This window comes from Python bivittatus, unplaced genomic scaffold, assembly GCF_059951505.1.
Source record: "Python bivittatus isolate LINGU-HERP-01145 unplaced genomic scaffold, Pbiv_v1 ctg000220_np1212, whole genome shotgun sequence".
Classification (NCBI taxonomy): domain Eukaryota; kingdom Metazoa; phylum Chordata; class Lepidosauria; order Squamata; family Pythonidae; genus Python; species Python bivittatus.
This window is the reverse complement of record NW_028277048.1, coordinates 10,732,930-10,751,179: the sequence shown is the minus strand read 5'-3', so window position 1 is coordinate 10,751,179 and position 18,250 is coordinate 10,732,930. Positions and strand designations below refer to the sequence as shown.

Here is an 18,250-nt window from a genome sequence, read left to right as displayed (position 1 = left end):
TTAGAGTAAAATTAAGATAACACTTCTGGTTCCACTGAAATATTCTTCCTCGAATGCAGTGTTTCTCAACCTCAGCAACTTTAAGATGCTTGGACTTCAACTCCCAGAATTCCCCAGCCAGCAAGCTGGCTGGGGAATTCTGGGAGTTGAAGTCCACGCACCTTAAAGTTGCTGGGATTGAAAAATACTGCTCCAGTGGAAGTCGAACCGAGCTTCCAAAGGTGAGAATCGGGCTTCCCCAGGATCCCATCGGAGCCCTGCTGCTTTCACTGCCAATCCTGGTGTGATCAATGGACCACAACGGCAGACCTCGGTGGATCATACAGATGCCTTCAAACGAGGTTACCGAGATCCACAAAGAGGACCTAGGCGCTGTGCCTATCTTTCCCAGACACAAGCGCAAGCAACCTACCTCATTCAATTTTGCCCCTACATCGAGACATATATATAATTTTATATATAAAAACACGTGCGTACTCTGCTATACTTGCACGCATCGCTTTGCTCGTACAGACGTCGTTGCCAATGCCCAGAATTCATGCCCACGATTTCTACGGACAGACCCCAGACCTGTGCCTGAGATTAAATATCTTGATCTTTTGCAAGTTTATTATCTTCTGCACGAGATGCAAAAGATTATCTCCTCCCTCTTTTTTTTTTTTTTTTTTGCACCAGCTGCAAGAGGGTTTATTCTTTCCTTTTCCTACCGAAAGCTACAAAAACAGAGGGCACAGCTCTTTAAGGGTCACCATGGCAACATTGAAAGGAAGGCTTCCAGCAGCAGCCGGAAGTTATCTCCGACGGAATTTTTTCCCATGCATTGCCCAATCCAAGCAGCCGAGGATGCTTGGCTTCTGGCAGGAAGTGATTCGAATTTGATGGGCAGGTGCTGAGGCTTATCGGAGCGGGAGGCAGGACTTTAAGGGGCAGCTGGGTCCCGATGCTGCTGCTAGGGCTCTTGGGTGAGGGTATAATGAAGGGGCTGGGAGAGTAGAATGGAAGGAAAGGTGACGGAGCGATGGAGCCGGAAGGGAGGGCAGAAATATTTGGGTGGGTCTCAGGGGAGTGGGGATGAGGAAGAAGCATGGCCAGGGATGCTGTGGGGCAGAAGGAAACCTGGGAATATCCAAAGAGTGGGCTTGTGGGGGGTTGATGATGTGATGGATGTGAATCATGCTTGGATAGCAAGGAAGGGAGACCAAGGAATGGTTATAGATAAGCACCTATTCCTTGGTCCCCACTTACAAACCTTCAAGAGATTGTGTGTACCCACATGGGAAGCCAACCATGGGGTGGCACAGATCTTACTGCCTATCCGCACCTTATCAGGAATCTAGTGGAAGCAGGAACATGGCAAAACTCTCCCCAGCCCCTTGCTGGGAGCAACGACAGGTTGCAAGCAGAAATATATCTACTGATGGGGTGGAGAGGAGCAATATTTAGAGTTGAAATCAATACAACATGGGAGCAAGTTATCAGATTTTAGAAGGACAAGGAATGATAGGGTGTTAGTGACTAGAGGAATAAAAACAAAAGAGACTGGGGAAACAACTGGGCTGAAGAGAGGTAGAGATTTCAGGGGGGCAAAGAGGAAGGGATAGGATGTTGAAGCACAGCTCTTGTGGACAAGCATGCAGGATGGTTTGGGAAAGCAGGGGCTGAAGGGGGAAAAATGGCAGATCACAAGATGAGAAGGAGAACAACAGGATCCAGAGATTCATCCCTCTGCATCCCTTACCCCTCTGCTTTCTCACAGAGACAGTGGGGACGATGGGGCTGGTGGCTTGCAGAGGGAACTGAGCCTCTGCCTGTGAAGAGGCTTCAACTGTATGCCCCCCTCCTCCCCCATCATGGAGCCCTTGAAGGAGCGGGCTGGGTGGTGCGCAGGGTACCGGGGGGAGGAGGCTGTGGCTGAAATGAGACCTTTGCTACGAGAGAATGCTGGCCAGGTGAGTGTCAGGAGGCCACCCGCGGGGTCTCCCTTCTTATTACCTGTCTTCTGCATCTTTCCCTTGTGTGCCATCATAAGGACCCAAACTCTGTTCTCTAAGCCCAAATTACACTTATTTAAGAATGCAAAAAAGGCTTTGCTGGGCTGAGGTTTCAAGGAAGGCCTGAACTCAAAGCTGAAACTATCACTTCTGGCCAGAGCAGCACTTACTGCTAATTTTTTCGTCTGGCTTACGAATCACCTCAGCATCCATTCCATTGTTCTGTCTCCTGCTGGTCTTCCGACAGTAGCACTTCAAATGCCTTATCCAGCAGATCAGATGAAAAGCTAGCATGCCCCCAGCAGTGGACTGCAAGCTCACAAATAGAGCCTGAAGATGATGGTTCTCTGTGCTCGGAGTCTAGTGGCTGGTTCACAGGGTAGCCCCTGCAGGCCATATCTAAACCAATTAGAAGGCCAAGGCAGTGATTCTTCAAAGGAGGAAGTTCTTTCTCTTATTTCTGGGCCTGTCCTCTACCCCTTGCACCAAGAGGGAAAGGACACTGAACCTCTCTGCTTAATCTACCAGCAGAGTACTCTATAACAGAAAAGGGAAATGTTATTCCTGGTTTCCCTTCATTCCTCTTATCTCTCCTCACACACTCTCTCTCTCCATAGAATTCCATTGTCCAGTGTATGCATCTTCTTTTTCAGGGTGGTGTTGAAATGAAGGTTGAGCCCACAGGTTGGGGAACAGATAATCCAGAGTTAGAGGAGGAAGATATTGGTCCGGATCCTGTGCGGGTCTTGATGTTGCCACTTCAGGCCCAGCATGCCATGGAGAAGATGGAGGAATTTGTTTTGAAGGCAAGTTGCACAAATTAAGCCTTCTTGGGTGCCACCCCCTTTGCAACTTCATTCTTCAACAGCTGTAGTCCAGCAGTCAACTCTTGAATGAGCTCTACTGATTCTGAGGCAAGCCAATATGTCACAGCAGTACTCCAGGAAGCATCATTATGACTTCAGCTGCTGACCAACGTCCTTCTCTTTCTCAGCTTTACCAGGCAGGGAAAAATAACCCCCTTTGCCAGATTGGAAGTGGGAGAGCCATAAGATTTTCATCACTTACCTTGGGGAAGAGAGTCTCCTCTCTGCCATGACAACCCCTTCTGAGCCAGCTTCTGGACGGGTTCACAGAGGGGCAAGGCCATCTGGCCACATTACCCAGAACCAGGGAGACCAGAAGGACCAAAAGTGGAAATGCTGTGGACCCATTCTCCTGACATGCAACTCAGTCACCCAGCTGAGTTCTCTTCAGGTCCACGTCTGAGGGAGGCCATGGGAAGGGAATATAAGGCAGCACAAAGAGCAAAAGGCTGTATCTCCAAAGATCTGGAGGTGGACTACCGCCAGAGGAAGGCAAGTGAAAACTAAGAAAAATCAGGAACAGTCTCCCCATGGATCAGCATTGTCCTCTGTTTTTGTATGCTGTGTCCAGGTTACTTTTGAAATTGAACTCTAGCAGGTAAAATACCTTAACTGGGACTCTCAGAAATTCATACCAAATTCAGAGCAGCCTTATTACTTTCCTGTCTTGCTAGCCATAAGTGCTATCCTCAAGCCAGGACTTTTGAGCAGAAGTCCAGGCTGACACTCTACAGAGTAAGTAAGGGGGTCACCAAAATGCAGAAAGGCTGGCTTATCACACTCTAAAGTAAGTATACTTTAAAACTGTATAAGAGCCCCCTTCTCAAATAAGATCATTACATCCAGGGCCTAGAGTTCCTCACTTGATATTGTGGATCAACAACAACCAACTTTCAGAAGACTGGCAAGTGAGTTGGTGATAGAAGGCTGACCAACGTTTCAGAGGAAGGCCGATATTTTATCAACTAAAAAACAAGGGAAAGGAAGTTTTGCTTTTGTTTTCTTTTGTTTACATCAAGAGGGCCATGCAGGTGACGACAGGTGAGGTCTCTTACTCCTATTCACTCCTTTCTTTTTTCCAGGAACTCACTTCGACCTTAGTTCATTTTTGGTACTTGTGTTGAAAGAAAATACTAGGGGAAGGGGAAGGGGAAAGGAAGGGGGGAAGAAGAGAATTCTCCCAGACATTTTTATTCCTTTCTTCTATCCTTTCACCTGTTGTGTTCCTCACTGGGAAGACTTGTGACTAACAGTTTCCCATTACCTCTATTTTGTCTGTTAGATAAAATTAGAACTTGAGATACCTGAATATAAGCTTTATTAAATTCCCTTAGATGTCTGAATAAAAGTGCCTCAAACAGCACAGTGTGTCTCAAATATTAGATATAAAGATTAAATTAAAATCTCCATTTAACCATGAAGTTCCCAGAACCTACGTAAGGCCAGGGTTGGCAACATGATGCCTACAGGTTCCCCCAACGCTATTAGATCACATCCACTGACTAGCAAAATAGAATAATTAATTCTTCTTGTTGTTCTTTAAAACAGCTGTCATTCTTTGGGAAAATTATATCTCAAAATATCTTCATGTCCTTGCATGAGAAATAATAATAATAATAATAATAATAATAATAATAATAATAATAATCCTATTATTTTGATGCCTATAAATGATGCAGTGGTGGTGGGTTGGTCAGTACACCATCCCAGCTCAGATGGTTATTTGATTTCATTGCCATTATTTTGCAAACATCCCTTTCTGCCTCTGTATCCCTCTGTGTAATGGTCTGTGCGAACGTCCTTGAGAGGCAGGAGGAGGAGCTGCAGACTAGGCAAAGGTCAGATCAGAGGCAGCTGAACCCACAGAAGCAATGGGAGTGTGGCAAATGTCTCAGAAGGATCCTCCCTAGCTTCTTGGACTGTAAAGGCGAGGGGAGAGAGATGTGCTTTCAGACTTGCAAGTTTCACTTGCTAACTAACTAACTAACACAATAAGGGCAGTGTTAGTACTCATGGCTGGTGCTTCTAGTCTGGACTGTCTCAAAGGGCTGACATCAATCTTGCAAGGACATTCTCACAGACCATTACACTCTGCCATTTGAAAAAGTGTGTGATCAGAATTGCCACATTTTTATTATTAGAAGCTGTCTGATTGTAACAGGAAGAAATTACAGTAGCTTTCCCCATTGGGGGAACGCTCATTTCCAACCAGGCATTCACTCAAGATGGAAGGTAAACGCTGTTGGAAGCAGGACAAGTTCTGCTCACTTGCTTGTCTCCTGCATCTAATAAATAAGCAAGCAAAGCAGAAGGAATCATACCAAATACGTTGTTAAAGGAGAGCCTGAAAACGGCTGATGACTCCTGTTGTTTAATCATCATCTTTAAAAATAAAAAATAATTATATCTTGTCTTTCTTCCAAGGAGCTCAAGCCAATAGACATGGCATTCTTTTTACTCTGCCCATTTTATCCTCATAATGACCTTGTGAGGTAGGATAGGCTTGTTTATAACAAGAGGTTCTAACTGGAGATTATTTGGAACTTCCCAAAGCAAAAAAAATTAGTTTCTTTAAAATTAATTTCAGCTGGAAGATACCCCTGCCTCTTTTCAAAATACAGGATCATGTAGAGTGAGTGCATCTCTATACTAAATACGTATGCCCATGTAGTTCTTTTGATTTGATTTCCCTTAGGGGTGTACAGTGTTTTTCAGGATGAGGGCCACACTTTACCTCTGGGTGGCGTGCTCATGGCTGTGCATCAGAAAAAAGAGCCAGGCCTAGGACGGTGCATTTAAACTAGAACAGATTTATTTTAAATTACATTAAATTAAATAAATACTTTTAATATAATTAGTCTCTGGTGCATTGCATAACTCTCCTCCACTTTGGCATGAAAAATGGCAATTTGCATGGAACTTTTGGAGGGCCCCTGGGGCTACCTACATCCAAATCTTTGGGGCCTTAGTCTATGCAATTTTGCCCTAACTTCAAAGCACTTGGGAAACTTGCAGAGCATTTCCTCAAAATTGCAACTCCCAAGTGTTTAGGGAATGAAGGTGAAAAATCAGTTTGAAACCCACTGATGTGAATGCTAGAAAAATCCTTTCTAGAAGACTGTTTCCCAGGTTGTTCTTTTATAACAAGCATACTATATCCACAAATATACAAATGCACTCACTGTTTTGGTTTTCTCAGCTCCCAGAAGGAAGGGCAGACAAGCTCCTTGTGAAACTCTTCTAGCCTCTCTTCTGCCATTGTAGGTTTGGGAGGGTCGCTGGCGTGTCATGCCATACGATGTGCTGCCTGACTGGCTGAAGGACAACGATTTTCTCCTGCATGGACATCGGCCACCCATGCCTTCCTTTCGCGCCTGTTTCCGCAGCATCTTCCGGCTCCACACCGAGACTGGCAACATCTGGACCCATCTGCTTGGTCAGTCATGGGGCAGAGAATTGCATAGCTCTATAGACTGAGGGGGAACAAAGAGGGTGGGAGACAAACTGCGTCCCATTGCATCAAACTCTTTCAGTTCCATAATATAGGCACTTTTTCATTGTTTTTTAACAAAACAAATCCAGCATAAAACTTGGCTAAAAGTTATGACTCTCCAGTGGTGTTTATTGATACCTGACATTAGTGTGAATTAGTGACTGACTGGATCAGGGTTTGCCTGGTTTTGTATTAGCATGTTATATGAACCAAGCAGATGATATACTCTAGCAGGGTGTATAAAAGTAATTTATGGTTCTGGGAAGGAAATCCTGTGGTTTCGCATGGGACTGACAATATTTTTGGCCTGGGGATTGCCCTAGTTTGTAGTCTTTAAGTGATATGTCTTATCCCTCCATTTCCACCCTTATTTTTGCTAAAAATGACTGAAAACTTCAGTCATCAGTGAAAAGATCTTAGTGATATGGAGGAAAACCTGGCCTTGTTCTAAGCCAAATTTCCTCCTCCATCTTCCTCTGTCTCTCCATAGTGATCACTAGGGAGTGAAAGGAGATCAGAATATAATTTAACTCCCTTTGTGCTTAAAAGATGGAGGAGGAAGAAGGTATTGGTCCTAGAAATAGTGTCCTCTCCTCTCCAACCTTATTCCTTCACCCACCTGGAAGGCAAACCAAATTGCCCTTCCACTGCCATAAAAGTACAGGGGTAGAGAAAAAGTGTCTTTTCACATGAAGGAGGTATTCCTCTCCCATGGTTTCCTATTTGTATTTAATAAATTGATTCTACTTCCCCACAAAGCTTTTTGGTCCATGGATTGTATCCTTATTGTGAAACTAGATAGAGCTAGTGACCCAGTGTCTAGCTGGCAGAATTTTGCAGTAAGAAAACATGTCTGCAAAATAAAAAAGCAAACATTTTTTAAAAATAACTATTTCAACTCTACATTGTGGAGATCTACATTTTTGTAGCCACCCCAATGATGACAATGTCAGAGACTTCAAAGTTTACCCTTGGATGCCTTTTCAGATAATCACATCTGCCTGATTTCTTGGGAACCATGTACTCTTAGGCCTTAAAATCCTCTTTCAGTATGAGATGATGAGATGCCCAGCACCAAACCTAATCAGACACTGGCTGATACTAGAAAGTCTCTCCAACTACCAGGAGAAAGGCAGTTCTCCTTGACCCATTTCTTGTAATACTTAGATTCTGGGGCTCATGTGCCAGCAGGTGGGTGCCTCTGCTCTAAACAAGAGAGAAGGTTTGAAAGACCACCTGATATCCCAAACCAGGTTCACTGGCAATATGATGAATGTAGGACTGACTCAGTGGCTGCCTCTTGGACTCTTAGGCAACATGCAAGGCCAGCTTTGGTCAAGTGCCTGGTCTCTCTGCTCTCCTGGCTAACAGAGCAACACTTGCAGTTCTCTCTCTCTCACTTTTTTTTAATAATAATTTTATTGAAGTTTTTAACAAACATAGTAAAAATTAATACAAATTAAACCAGAAGAAAAAAGGAAAAGAAAAGTTCAGAAGGTACAGAAAAAAATGAAAACAAAAGAAAAAGAGAAAAAGTAGAAGAGAAAAGAAAAAGACAACAAAAACAATAATAAAGAAGAGGCTTCCAACCTTCATCACCCTGAGCATAAGCTAATATAGTAACTTTTCACCCTCTTGTAAAGTTACAAATAAAAAAATTCTCCCCATAGCCTAATTTTTATCTATACACAATCCAGAATTCATCATCTTTTCAGTCCTAGTTCAGCAAAAAGTCCATTAGGAGTTATCAGAAATATCAAACAAATAGTTTATTCCTGGTCAAATAGTCCAACTTTATATTCCTTCTTTTTAGTCTGCACAGTCTTGACCTTTAAATCATTCCTGTGGCATCACAGGACTTGATCTTTAATCACTCTTTGGCCTTTAAAAGGAGTCTTCAAAGCTTTCGTCTTCTTTGTAAATCCCATAAAGAGGCATCATCCAGGATTTCCTGTCACAGTTGTTCCATGTCCAGATCCTCTTTTTGATTTATCTTACCGCTTTTGATTTATCTTTACCACTTTGGTAATCTCAATTTTGTTGTCTTCCATGCCTTCAAATTCTATAATGTCTACATCAGGTAAAAGTTTTTAGAAGTTTTTCTCATCATCTTCTAAAAGTTTATCCATTGAAATCTGTATCCTTTCTGAGATATTAGTTATTAGTTTAGTTCCCTCTAGTGTCCATTTGCAACTTTCATCAAGCCTCAGTTCTGGGTTTAGTTCCGTTTCAGTCATTTCCCATGAGGATATTATTTAATTATATACTTGTTCTTTGAAAACTTACAGCAAAAATAACCAATATTCCAAATCTCTCTGGTCTTCAATCTGTTTAAAACTTTCCTATATCAAAATCCTTTTCTTTTCTTTTCTTTTCTTTTCTTTTCTTTTCTTTTTTTCTTTTCTATTTTTTTTTTACCAATTGCATATTATTTTAAATTCTTAAGTCTCTCTTTAAAATTTCTTAAATCGAAGAAAAAGGTAAAATTCACCAAGTGTCAAATAAAGCTCAGCATTTTGAAAGTCCCTAATATCCATAAAGTGATTAAATTAAACATTTCTGAATGTGATTAGAAAGTGAGTTTGGCTGCCTTAGTGTCTCTATGAAAGGCTCCACTATGCTGAGAGCAAAGATGTTGCTCCCTCAGTTCCTGGTGCTCCAACCAGCGGGAGACTGCTGTTTTACAGTCTCCTCCCAAGGAGCTGCCATACAGAGCACTCATGGGCAATCTCCTGTTCTCCGGAGAGATTCAAAGGACCAGTCTACTCGCCATTCTTCAGTCTTCACAGCGGTCATCGTCTCCCCTCATTCACAGAAGTGTCCTCAGTCAGCCATGACTCACACCAGAAGCTGCTTGTAGTTCTCCAGTCTCCCATTTCACTCATCAATTCTCCCAATTTGAGAATGGCCTATGAGGTTCCTGAAATGGAATCCTGTCCAGAGGTAGATTCAAAAAGGCCTCTGCAGTCCCTGCCAAGCCAGATGTATGCCTCCCATCTTTCCAAACCTGTCCCAGTGTTTGAATATGTGCAAAAACGTTTATATATTGGTAACTTTCTTCCCTCTCCTCAGGGTTCCTCTTCTTCCTGGTTTTGGGCATTGGATACATGTTCAGTCCCAACATGAAATATGTGGCCCCCATCCAGGAGCGTGTGGTCTTTGGCATGTTTTTCTTAGGAGCCATCCTCTGCCTCTGTTTTTCCTGGCTATTCCACACAGTCTACTGCCACTCTGAGAAGGTTTCCCGCACCTTCTCCAAGTAAGTCAGTTTCCCCTCTTCTCTCCATCCTCCTGCAAACTTTTGGGGCACATGACCAGCAGGCAACAGCTAGGAATCAAGATGTTCTCTCTCATAATGAAACTCTGATGGGAGGACTTATGCTTGGAGCATCTGAGGCAAATTTCTTCTCTGGCTGATAACTAGGCAATTACCAATAGAAGCGAATATGTGTAGCTCAGGGTTGAGCTGTGCAGTCCTTGGGGTTCTCTGAGCTTGGTTGTTTTCTTGCAAATGTTTTGTTACCTGGCTAGGTAACATCTTCATTGTATTAACCAAGCTCAGAGAACCCCAAGGACTCCACAACTGGGCAATAGCTAAAGGCCATAGCTTCGTTCTATGGTAAAACTTGTTTTGTCATGTGCTGTTAAAAAAAAAAAAAATCAAACCAAAGAGATGGCCAGGGATCTGGCAGGTATTTGGCTGTCTCCCCACCCCACAACCTTGTTTTTCTTCTGTTCTGTGCTACACAAGCAGCAAGTGCTAGAGGTTTATCAAGGCTCTGGTATGTAATTGTCTAGGCTGGCCTGCAGCACTGTGCTACAGCTGACAGCAACCCAGAATCCTGATAGGGTCTCACAGCTGATGCTTCACCATTTAAAACTTAATAAAAGTGCTATGCTCCAATTGAAGTTGTGTCTTGGAGCCTTCTGATTCATTTTTGTAACAATGCCCCTAACCCTAACCCTAACCCTGAAGTGGTGTTCTTTAGAGCACTATAAATCAGTTTCTCAACCACAGCAACGTTAAGAATTCTGGTAGTTGAAGTCCACATATCTTATCATTGCAGAGCTTGAGAAACACTGCTATAAATGATTCCCAAGTAAGCCACAAAGTACATTTCCCATAAGGCTCCAAGGAATGCTATGTGAGGGACATTTAGGGGATTTCAGTAGTGGCTCTCACTGCTGTTAAACAGGCCCTGTGGCTCCCTGCTGCTGCTGCTTTTCTCAGGGAAGCCCAACAGACAGCACTTTTCCTCCAGACTTCTTGAGCAATAATGGCTGAGCTACATTTGATCTAGTGCAGCGTTTCACCACCTGAGGACTTCCTGATTGTGCTGAGAGGACAATTCCCAGACAGCCAGCTCCAAGGTAGCCATGCTGGGTGTGAATTTGAAGCCTTGCAGTCCCGACAAGGCTGCACAGTGGGCCACAAGCCCTGGCCATTTGTGATAGCCATAATGATTCCTTTCTTGTCTCTGGTTAGCGCTACAGAAGCCTGTAAAATCTGTGGGCCAGGATTATAGTGGGATACCTATGAAGAATGCCTTTATTTTAGAAGGATGTGACATCAGTTACTAGTTCATACAAGAGGGTTTCATTTTTCGCCTTACAGCTAAGCCACAATAGTGTGGCAAAAATGTGTATCCTCCTTGTAGAAACTGGCCTGTAGGTACACTCCTTGCCCTCCATGATGCCTGCATACATGCTTCCCACAATACCGATCCTCTTGGCAGTATAATGGCTAGAGGCCCTTCACAACATCCTGGCCAACCTATGGCTGTCGAGATCTGCACTTTAGTCAAATATTTTAAAGTCTCCTGTATTTTAAACTTTGCACCAAGCCCTGCCCTATACCTGATGTCTACTGATCACCCAACCCTGCTTTCTGTGGTACCCTCTGTACAGATTGGATTACTCTGGAATTGCCCTGCTCACCATGGGCAGTTTTGTTCCCTGGCTGTATTACTCGTTCTACTGCTCACCACAACCCCAGCTCATCTACCTCATCATCATCTGTGTGCTGGGTATAACTGCCATCATGGTGTCGCAGTGGGACCACTTTGCCACGCCACAGTATCGGGCAGTGCGGGCAGGTAACTATTCTTGATTTGACTGCATAGGAAGTCCTCATGCTGCTACACTGTGTGGTGAACCCTGCAAAAGATGGGGAATACTGCTGCTTGCTTTCTAGCCTTTCCATTCTATTCCCTTTGACTGGCCTTCCTCCCCGCTCATCCCACAACAGTTTGTGTTTTTGGCCACTGAGCCCACACAGTTATCACTGGATTTTGGAGTCCCCTATTTCTGTGCTTCTGGAAATCTCAACATTCCAAAACCTTTCTTGTGTTTTCAGATTGTGCCCTTTTTGGTACACAAACAACACTCATAACCTGAGCATTGGAAACTGAGCTAGTTATTATATAATATACAGGAACTTGCTTAGTACAACCGAGCCTTCCCAAACCGAATGTCCTCCAAATGTGCTGGAACTCTAACATGAATAAGAAGTTGTCTTCCCAACACATTTGGAGGGAACCAGGTTGGGAAAGGCTGGCATATTGAGTTTTTAACGTAAGAGAGGCAGGAACAAGACAACAACTGGCATAAGATGGCCAGTGCCAACAACATCAGTGCAATACCTAAAGTTGTGTGTGCTTTTTGTTCTCTTAACTCTGTGACAGATGTTCCTTGATTATCAACATTAAGACTCCAGTTTGGGGATTAAGATCTTATTAGCTGGATTGATGTTAAAGCTGAGGAATTGTCCATCCAAGCTACATTCTCTCTTTCTTTTTGGGGCAGGTGTGTTTCTGGGCCTAGGGCTGAGTGGACTGGTGCCCACCCTCCATTTCATGATCACTGAAGGTTTTATCAAGGCCACGACAGTGGGACAGATTGGGTGGCTCTTCCTCATGGCAGTCCTCTACATCCTGGGAGTGGGCTTGTATGCTGCCCGCATTCCTGAACGTTTCTTCCCGGGCAAGTGTGATATCTGGGTACGTATTTGGCAATAACATATGGAAGAGGGACAGAGGTATTGAAGGGCAAGCTGAAACCGAGAGTGACTGCTCCCTGAATCTTCATTTGAGTTCCACATTATCTTTGTTCTTGGTGAGGGACATAGCTTCGTTCTGTGGTTAAACTTGTTTTGCCAGGCACAGATTGCTATGTCCAAAGTATCAGGAGGCAGATTAAGATAAATCCTTTCCCTTGGCAAACTATGGAGGGCAAACACCAGATCAGACAAGGTAGGCAACCCTTTTGCAGCCAGGAGGAATGGCGACATGGCAACATTCCCAGAGTAGGCAGAGTGACATTTTTGCCTCTCCCCATTTTTTTGGAGGGGGAGAGAATGTAAGGAAGCTTAAGGTTAGCCTACTCAGAGGATGTGGCAGACTGCAATCCGTAAAAGCAAGATTTTTAAAAAAACTCAAGTCAGATATATACAAAAATAATGTACTTAATTAATGTACTGTATGTATGTTTGCATGTATATAAAATTAGTGAAAAACACAGACTAAGTGCTGAGAAACATTTAGATGAAAAATTTATGTGATCTGAAGAGAAACCAGAGTATCTGAGTACACTTAAGGCATGGTCAGGCTGCAGACACTAAGTCTTAAACCCTGAAGGCGGGAATGTCAGAAGGATCATTCCATAACAAGTGTGCCGCTACTGAGAAGGTCCTCTCTCACTTTTCAACATAGCACATCTCTCTCAGCTGAAGGATACTGAGGAGCATCCCCCAGCAGATTTTAATGTTCAAGTCAAGTACATACTAGGAGAAGCACTCCCTGAAGTATCAGGATCCAAATTGCTAACAGTCTTAAACATCCTTGCTAAAATCTTGATGTCCAGCTAGTATTATAGGTAACCAGTGTGATTCTTTTGGGGATCAGTGTTATGTGAAGTGTATTCTTCACCACAGCCTCATTGCTGCATTTTGCATCTACCAGTCACTTCCAAGAGCAGAACCACACAGAGCCTATTGCAGTAATCTAAGTGGGATCACCAGAGCATGGTCTACGGAGATCAGGGCAGCTCTGTCCAAAAAGGGTTGTAGCTGCTGGACCAACCACAGCTGACCAGATGCATTCCAAGGCAGTGTACCTGTTCCATCCCCAACCCAGTCCCTAGACCCATGACTTAGATGTGATAGCAGTGGCCACCTTCTGCTGATATGTTGGTTCAGAAAAGAGTGAAACAAGGCTGTTTCTGGCCCCTCTTCTTTTCCATATTTATGTGAACTCAATAGTTACCAACCTAATCAAAGCACAATTCCACCTCCTAAAGTTAACAATAGACAGTTGGCTATGCTTCTCTATGCTGATGATGCAGCCATTCTTTCCTTAATCAGGTTGGCCTTAGAAGAAGTCTACAGGCTCTAGCAGGGAAGAAAAGTTGGGAAGAAAAGTTCACAATAAACTGTTCTAAAACCAAAAGCGTGTTTTTTTTTAAAGGGATTTAGACACTACAGACCTCAATGGTAGATGATAATAATAATATAGACCAGATTTCATCCTTGAAATATCCTGGCTTAATATTTCAACCCTCTACAATCTGGCACAAAAACATGAAACTTATCTCTGACGAAGCCAACCGTATTAATGCTACTGTGGGCTTCTATCACGTGAAGGAGGCAAGAGCATACCTACTGCCATAAAACTCTTCAAAGCCACACCCATCTGCCAGATGTTATTCAGGTCTCAGGCGTATAATATAACTTAAAGCCTTTAGATGTCATCCAGTCCAGATTGGTAAAACTTCTATTCTGAATGCCTTTTACTGTATGACTGCAATGAATTCATGAGGTTTGCAGGAAGCATAGATGGGTTATGATTTAAGGGTTTTACACTGCTGTTAAATCTTCTACTATAATGGAAAGTAAAATAACTGTGGCTTCAGTGCACATTTCTTTCTCATCTCCTCCTTTTCCCCCTCTTTCTGCATGCCCGGGGGAGATCGGGGCTACCCAGCGGCATACAAGCTGCAGAAGCCACAGCTACTTTGTTTTCTGTTTCCTTTGTGAATGTCAAGGACAAAAAGAAATCTCATAATGCAGTGATGGTTAGTATGAGGAAGTCTGGGGTCCAATGCCTCTCTTTTCCTCTCTTTCTAGTTCCATTCCCACCAGATCTTCCACGTCTTGGTGGTCGCAGCTGCCTGTGTCCATCTTCACGGGGTCTCCCAGCTGCAGGCGTTCCGCTCATCGCTGGGCGGCAGCTGCACGGAGAACACTGTGCTCTGATACCTTTTGAGGCCCCAGTGACCACCTCTGCTGAATGAGGGCAGCCCTCCTGTCACCTTGCACACTGCTGGATATGGACCATGAGGGGCAGGGCCTCTCTTAAAGGGCACTGCACCAATTCTCCTTTGAAAAAACAACCTTTGTGTCCCAGGTCTTTTTTGCGGTGGGGGGGCTCTCCTTTCCTCTATTAGGGCAGCCCACACGTGAGCATGGTGTGCTTGAGCATGTGGATTACACGTGTGTGTGAATTGCCAGCGACTGGTGTAAAGCTAAAGAGATGGATGACAGTAGGAATTTAGCCCCTTCAAACAGCTTAAAATGCAGGCTCAGGTGGGGTTTCTTATAGAGCACGATGGATGCCTATCTCCCATAGGCTAAGGAGATTTTTTTTTTTTTTTTAAATGAATTAAGTATTCTCAGGTCTGTCCAAGCCGTGCGTATTTGTTCAGCTCAGTTTGTGAACTGGTGCCCTTCTAAAAGTCAGCTTATTTTCAGATGAGCATCAAGGAATCATGCTGTCTGCTGAAAGATACGACAAACTATTTTTGTTCCATCAAAAGTAAAAAGTGAGGGAGGAGACCACAAGACAGGATTGAGTGGCTTCATTGCTGGAAAGCAATGGATTGCTTGCTTTTCAGCAGACTCAGATATCCTGTGGAAATGTAGGTCATAAAGTCTAGGAGCTAAGCCTACTCAAGAGGAGTACTGTCCAGACCAAAATCAGAGCATGGGTGACTCGCACACATCTATTTCCCTCTGAGGGTAAAGATGGATGCAGCCATGGGCCTGCCAGGCCCCCCCTCTACTCTGAGAGATTTGTGGATGTCTAAATATGTTAATCTTCCTGGGTTCTTACTCCTGTTAGAAGGGCAGGGTAGAGAAAGGGAAACTTTTCCACTTATGACCACATAGAGATCAGGGGCTTTGGCTGGAGAAGCCTGCATTTTTTTACCATCAGTTTACTAGCCTGGAAATTACAGTAGCTTTTGTTCAGTTCTCTGTTCTTTAATCACTGACAAATAGTTTTAAGGATAGGACATCTCTTAATAATAGATTGTGTGTATGTCTGTGCATGTGGTGAGGGGTTTCTTCTCCCCAAGAATCTACACAACAGCAGATGAAATTCATCTGAACAGGACTCTTTTTGATCCTCTGTCTGTCGAAGGACCATCAGTCCCTTTGGTGTTTTGCTACAGAATCCTCACCCTTTTTCTCTTGAAGATGAGGTGTAAAGGGAAAAAACAGTCCAGCTTAACACAGAGTCCTCTTTCTTTACACATCCCTCCCTGCCACTAGAAGACCAAGGAGCTCTAACTTTCATCCTGGGTGGCACAGTGATGCAACTTCCTGGGATGCTGTCAGGAGGGCTTCACACCAGACTTGAAGTTTGCAGGAGAGAAGCAAAGAAAAGCCTAGAATCTGGATCTGAACATTGAAAATTCCCTGCATTCAAAATCCAAAGCCCCCAGACTCCAACGTCAGCCACGCCAATGCCTAAAACACTAAGGCATCCTTCTCTAAACTGGTTTCCTTTGGATTCTAACCCTGCATAGCCGACGTGTCTAGAGGTGGCACTGGGTGCTGAAAGTCTGTCCTAGAGTTAAAAGTCCACCCCCTCTCTCCTGCAGTATATAGTACCTTTGAAGTGTTTTAATAACTGTAAAGCACAATGAATTAAGATGCTGAGGCAGGATGGGGAGGTCAGTTATTTATTTATTAATTTATTGACAACATCTATAGATCAATCTAAGTGGTACTTAGTACATTGGAGATGGTTCTACTTCTTTCACAATATAATGGAACTTATGAGTAAAAGAAATGGATGAAGAAAAAGAGGTTGGTCAGAAAGACAATCATCTGGATTCTTTTGTGAATCATCTGATCTGACTGATACGAAAAGGTGAGGGAAAAAAAGAGTGGTATCTAAGCTATGCCATTCACTTTGTTCTGAGTACAAAGCTGCTATATTCAGTCCAGAAACTGGCCAGCTTTGAAGGAGAGGGGCAACCAGGCTTAGGCCCCTTTGTGGGCACTTTCATCAGGGTATCATATCGAGAAGGTGTGGCACTTCTCTAGGCATGATGGGACGTGTCACAAAGTGAGCCTGGAGATCATACGTCCAAAGGAAGAGCTAAGGGGGCCAGGTGATCATATAACAAAGGAGTGCACAACTTTTGACCTACCAATCCAAACGCAGCATATTAACTGTGTGTTGCAGCTTCCCAAATGTTTGATCACAATACCAATCCACACTTTTGTGTAATCCCAAGGAGGCAGGAAAATTAGTTGGTATCGTCAGTGGATTGCTAAACAATGCCAATCAACTGGGTTTAAATTGGGGACTGGGGTAACAAGTAGAACAAGCTAGATTTAACAGAATATATTGTCGATATGTTCCCCTGAGATGAAACAGCTAAGATCAAGTGTCCTTTAAAATACTTTTTCCCAACACCCCCCAACCTTATAAGTGTTGACCATTTTTTTGAAACGGCATTTGAGTTTCTGGATTGCTTGCCAGAGTGTAAATTCAGTTGGAATCAGAAAAATAATAATTTTCCTCAAATTCCTAGGTTCTATTCCCAACCTGGAGAGATGAAGCAACAGTTCCAACTTCCCAGTTCCACTACAGTCCCGAAGGGGTTCTGCTGCTTAGTGGGTCGTAGCAGAAGCCAACCAAGTTTAAATGAAAATTAAGCGCACTTGAGAAAACGTATTTACTACTATCCTCCATACAGGGTTTATGACTCGGCCTTGCCTTTCCAGTTGTTTGAAGCAGGGCACGTGCACAGCCATTGATACCGAATTGCGCTGTACATAATAAACTGAGTCCCTTTGTGATATGCTCTAAACCCATTGCTTCCTCACCCCAATACTGTAAAGCGTCTCCACTCTGCACTGTTCCGCAGTTCTCTTTTCTCCCGATCTTTGTGGGAAGCACTAAAGAGCGCCTTTGTTTTTAAGAGTTTGGTTATTTTTCTACTGGCCATTGTGATAAAAAATTCTTAGAGACCAGACACTTTAGGACAAAAGAAAAAAAAAGAAAAATGTAAAAATATTCAAAGTGTAATATTAATAAGTATATAAATAAAGAAGATTGTTTCCCTAACTCAATCTGATTGAAGTCTGATTCTTTTGAACTGCTATTAAAATTGATGGCTGAAATGGAGCCCCCATTTATTGGGGCAGCGTATTTCCATTACTAGATTCTGAAGTAAACAACAATGGAAGAACTATTTTCATACATTGGCTGTTTTCATATAATATACTTCGCCAGGCCTAGGAGGACACCACGTAGCACAACATGCAAGCTTATTTTTAATCTTGGGAAAGGGCTTTTTAAAAATTTTGCTTAGCCTATTTGGTTGGTTTCTGGTTTGAGGTCCTGTATGCAGCCAGGAAATGACTTAATTCAGTATATAAGTTAAGTGTATCCTAGATACACAACTACAGGGAGCTTTTAGGAAGCATGTGGTTAGCCAGTGATGGAAAGAAAATACCAATATAAACTAGGTCATATTTCTGTTACAGTCAGTAACTTTATTTATCAATGCAACAGAAGGTGCTGAGATCAAATCTTGAGCAGGTTCTCTGGAGCGCAGGAGGTCCTTCGGAGAACCTGGTCTTGCAAAGTTGAGTGCTTTAAAGTTCA

The 18,250-nt window shown here is 43.3% G+C and overlaps 1 protein-coding gene across 3 annotated transcripts; it reads left to right on the top strand.

The window, feature by feature from the left end:
- Positions 1 to 900: 900 nt before the first annotated feature.
- On the top strand, positions 901 to 17,770 carry LOC103068154 (adiponectin receptor protein 1). 3 transcript variants are annotated; one of them, XR_015795656.1, is made up of 9 exons: positions 901 to 962; positions 1,757 to 1,949; positions 2,645 to 2,797; positions 6,122 to 6,293; positions 9,423 to 9,609; positions 11,259 to 11,446; positions 12,156 to 12,349; positions 14,473 to 16,501; positions 17,172 to 17,770. XR_015795656.1 is itself a non-coding variant. In XM_088137875.1 (8 exons), the coding sequence occupies exons 2-8, from the start codon at positions 1,830 to 1,832 to the stop codon at positions 14,599 to 14,601; spliced, it is 1,143 nt and encodes a 380-aa protein (XP_087994001.1). In that variant the 5' UTR covers positions 901 to 962; positions 1,757 to 1,829; the 3' UTR covers positions 14,602 to 17,770. The 3 variants fall into 3 exon arrangements, 2 of the variants coding, with proteins under 2 accessions (XP_087994001.1, XP_007427863.3); XM_088137875.1 differs by having other exon boundaries at positions 14,473 to 17,770; XM_007427801.3 differs by lacking the exon at positions 901 to 962 and having other exon boundaries at positions 1,489 to 1,949; positions 14,473 to 17,770.
- The last annotated feature ends 480 nt before the right edge of the window (positions 17,771 to 18,250 follow it).